Source organism: Morone saxatilis, unplaced genomic scaffold (genome assembly GCF_004916995.1).
Source record: "Morone saxatilis isolate NCDOM2014 unplaced genomic scaffold, NCSU_SB_2.0 Contig23, whole genome shotgun sequence".
Lineage (NCBI taxonomy): Eukaryota > Metazoa > Chordata > Actinopteri > Moronidae > Morone > Morone saxatilis.
Window position 1 is genome coordinate 16640553 of NW_023339796.1, and position 3159 is coordinate 16643711.

General features: G+C 44.2%; 1 protein-coding gene across 1 annotated transcript in view; it reads right to left on the reverse strand.

Moving 5' to 3' along the window:
- pkn2 (protein kinase N2) overlaps positions 1-3156 on the reverse strand; it is a gene marked incomplete at its 3' end in the record, with an annotated part of 13131 nt that extends 9975 nt beyond the window's left edge. Inside the window, 2 exon segments of the mRNA XM_035671176.1 lie at positions 2657-2792; positions 3109-3156. Coding sequence (XP_035527069.1) covers positions 2657-2753 — 97 coding nt within the window.
- Between the last annotated feature and the right edge of the window lie 3 nt (positions 3157-3159).

The window sequence follows — 3159 nt, forward strand, 5'->3', positions numbered from 1 at the left end:
CACACACACACACACAAAGTGAAAATGAAAATAAGCGTCTTCTATCCCCTGAGCTGGACCACAGTTCTGGGCGATGAGCTCAGTGTTTTGTTGTGTTTTTTTGTCATGTCTGGACTCGAAGGTTCAGTGGAAACCCCTCCCCAGACTGATCACGGCAACACAGTGCAAAACACACACACACACACGTGAGGTGGGCAAAAAAACCTGCCTGACTTCTCCTGACTTGACTTGCAAGTTCAGTTTCAGAGCGTATGGTGTCATAGAGGAACTCCTGTTAGAAAGGTCCGTAAAGATTACACTTAGAGTTGCCACACAGAAACAATGCAACAAAACAGTGGCCTGTAATGTTTATAACTGGGAATCTTTTAACTCAATTCTCTTCTCTTCTTTTTCAAGTCCCATGAAACAACATACAAATACTCCAAGATATTACAAACTGATTTCCCTGAAGGTGTCCTGAGTCCATCTAAGTGAACCCGACATTACTTAAAATAACAGCAGTTAGAAAAATCAGTTACTCTGGAAGACGCTGCCAAACACAGATAACAATAACCAGCAGGCAGGTCTGTGATTCATTCACTCTGAATGTTTCATCAAAACAGTGTCTAACAGATTCCTTTGAACACCTGCGGGATATAAGCAAAAAGGAAGCATGTGATTCTTTGAACTAAAAGTCTAAATGATTCATCTAATGAGCCTTAATAAGCTGAGAGACCATCACTGCTGAGGTTTCTGTTAAAGGGCAGCAGGGGAGGATGTTAGCCTTCCCAGGGCAACCCTCTTGTATACAGACACACACAGACAGTGAGAGAGGGACGACTAGATGGGAATAACAGAGTGGGCACTTGTAGAAACCACAGACCTGTAAAAAAAAAAAGGAGCAAGGTGACAATTTAACAGGGGCTTGGGGCCAAACCGACTTTAGTGTTTAGTAAATCCACATTGCATAATAAGAGTCACAGTGACTACATTAAGATCACGTTAAGTTGCTGTCATGAGAAAGTCGTTTGTGAAAATGACCAAGGCACACGTGCAAAAGTACAGCGTATGTCATCCACTTTACGTTCGGGGCTTTCCTCTCTGCGTGGGGGGGCGCGGTTTGGTCAAAGTCAGTTTGAGCCAAGAATTCAAGGCCCCCCCTCCCTCCTTCTCAGCGTGGTTCAGCCCACGCTGGGCCCGAGGACAAGATATTGAGCTACTGAATAGCTCTAGGGCTGATGTCACTGCTGGACAGCTGACAAGGGGAACCCTCCCTCAGATTAACCCCATCTGCATCTGATGAGAAGGCGAGAAGGCAACGGGAAACCTGCTAACAATACTTTCTAAACAATTACATCACCATTTGGAGAACTGGACCTAAAACTGCTGTGGGGGCATGTCACTGGAGATGTGATACGATGACTGCATGGAAAACAGACTGGACTTGTAGTCAGGGAGGAAACTGCTGATTTTCGGGCAAGTCTCTTTATGAATGAGACAATATGTGACAGAGGAACCTGACTGGTGACCCTGTGTCAGAGCTGCTGCTGTGTCCAGACCCCTTCCCTGAGAGCGAGTCGGTCCATTTCTGGATTCAGCTGAGTGGCGGAGAATAACCAGAGCCCCCTCAACTTTCTCCTGGAACAAAAACACATTGTGGCTGCTCACAGAGGCAGAGCAACTCCTTCCTACTAATTCAGGAAACAAGTGCCGTCTCTTGCGGATTCGAGAGCTAATCTGCAGAGCTGAGATACCCTCAGTCCCCTCTCCATCATTTTGCGATGGCCAGCGACATTCCGCTACCATCTCGTCACTTAAAAAGAAAGCCCTCGTTCATCAGATAGAGTCACTGAGTCAGGCTAAATTTGTTCCCACTTAAGATAACCATTTACCAAGACAACCTCCCTTCCCTCCCCCAACACGCACACATCCCTCCTCATCTACTTCCTAATGTCAACTGACCCAGGGGGATGTGATGGTAACAGGCAAGACAAATACCACTGCGTCTCTTCCTGAATTCACCCGGACACTCGCCACCAACAAATACTGCACAAGGCGACCGCTGTAACAAAACTATACTGAACGCATCACCGCTGTTGTGGTTAACTCTGTCCGAATTTCATTGTTGTCGCCAAACGCACAGGAGCAGGCTTTCAACAGCCTCAGAGGGGAACAATCGACGGCTCATTGTAGCTGTCGGAGGAATGTGGAATGCAACAATGTCAGCCTCTGGAGAGTGAGTCACCTCCGAACACTGAGCGCGCTCTGTGTGTCTGTGTGTTCATATAGGTGCTGTTCTGACACATCACTGCCAAAATGATTTACTGAGCAATACTTTGCATTTGATGAATGAGATAACGATAGTGTTTGGAAGAGAAGTCGATTGCAGTTTTGTCACATTGTGCCTGGACAAAATCCAAGATAAACTTATGGCACAACTTTCGAAAATGTTTTTTAACTCCCATTACACATACTTTTTATGAGTGTTTTAATTGTGTTTACTTATGTCTAATGTTTTATCTGGACACTATCCACATATAGTGTCCAGATAAAGAAATGTGCTATATAAATAAGGTTTTACTTGATATTTGTACCGAAGGTGAGTATAGTATAGCGTTAGTTTATGTTAATGTTTATTAAATCCTCTGGGGCTACTTTGCTGTCGTGTTTCTGTTACCTAGCAGTTCTTCGGGGTCTTTGACCACAATGTGGGCGTTGAGCTCTTGCAGCTCCTGGTGAAGCTCCTCAACCTTCTTGTTAGATTTTTTCAGCATGTTGTCAACATAAGCCAGGCTCTTCTTGTCTGTGGTGACCTGAGGAGAGGAGAGTGGAGGAGACTTGAGATTTTTTTTCAGAATAAATCTCATAACAAAGATTTCAATTTTAATCATAAACATTACTTTACTAGTCATGGGAAGTCCTACTACTTGTCTTTGTCAGCTCTGCCTTGGAGACTACAATCTGGCAGAAAGGGTCTAATAAAATATGCTATCAGTTGCATTATGGGAAATGCAGGATGTAGTGTTTTTGAGGACTTTCCTTATGAGTAACTCAGCTTCATGGAAGTGACTAAATGGCCAAAGTACCCCTTTAAAAAGAAACTAATTTATACAAATTTAGTGATTTTACCTTTCGCAGGTTCTCTGCACCTTCTTTGATCTTCAGCTCCTTGCGGATCTC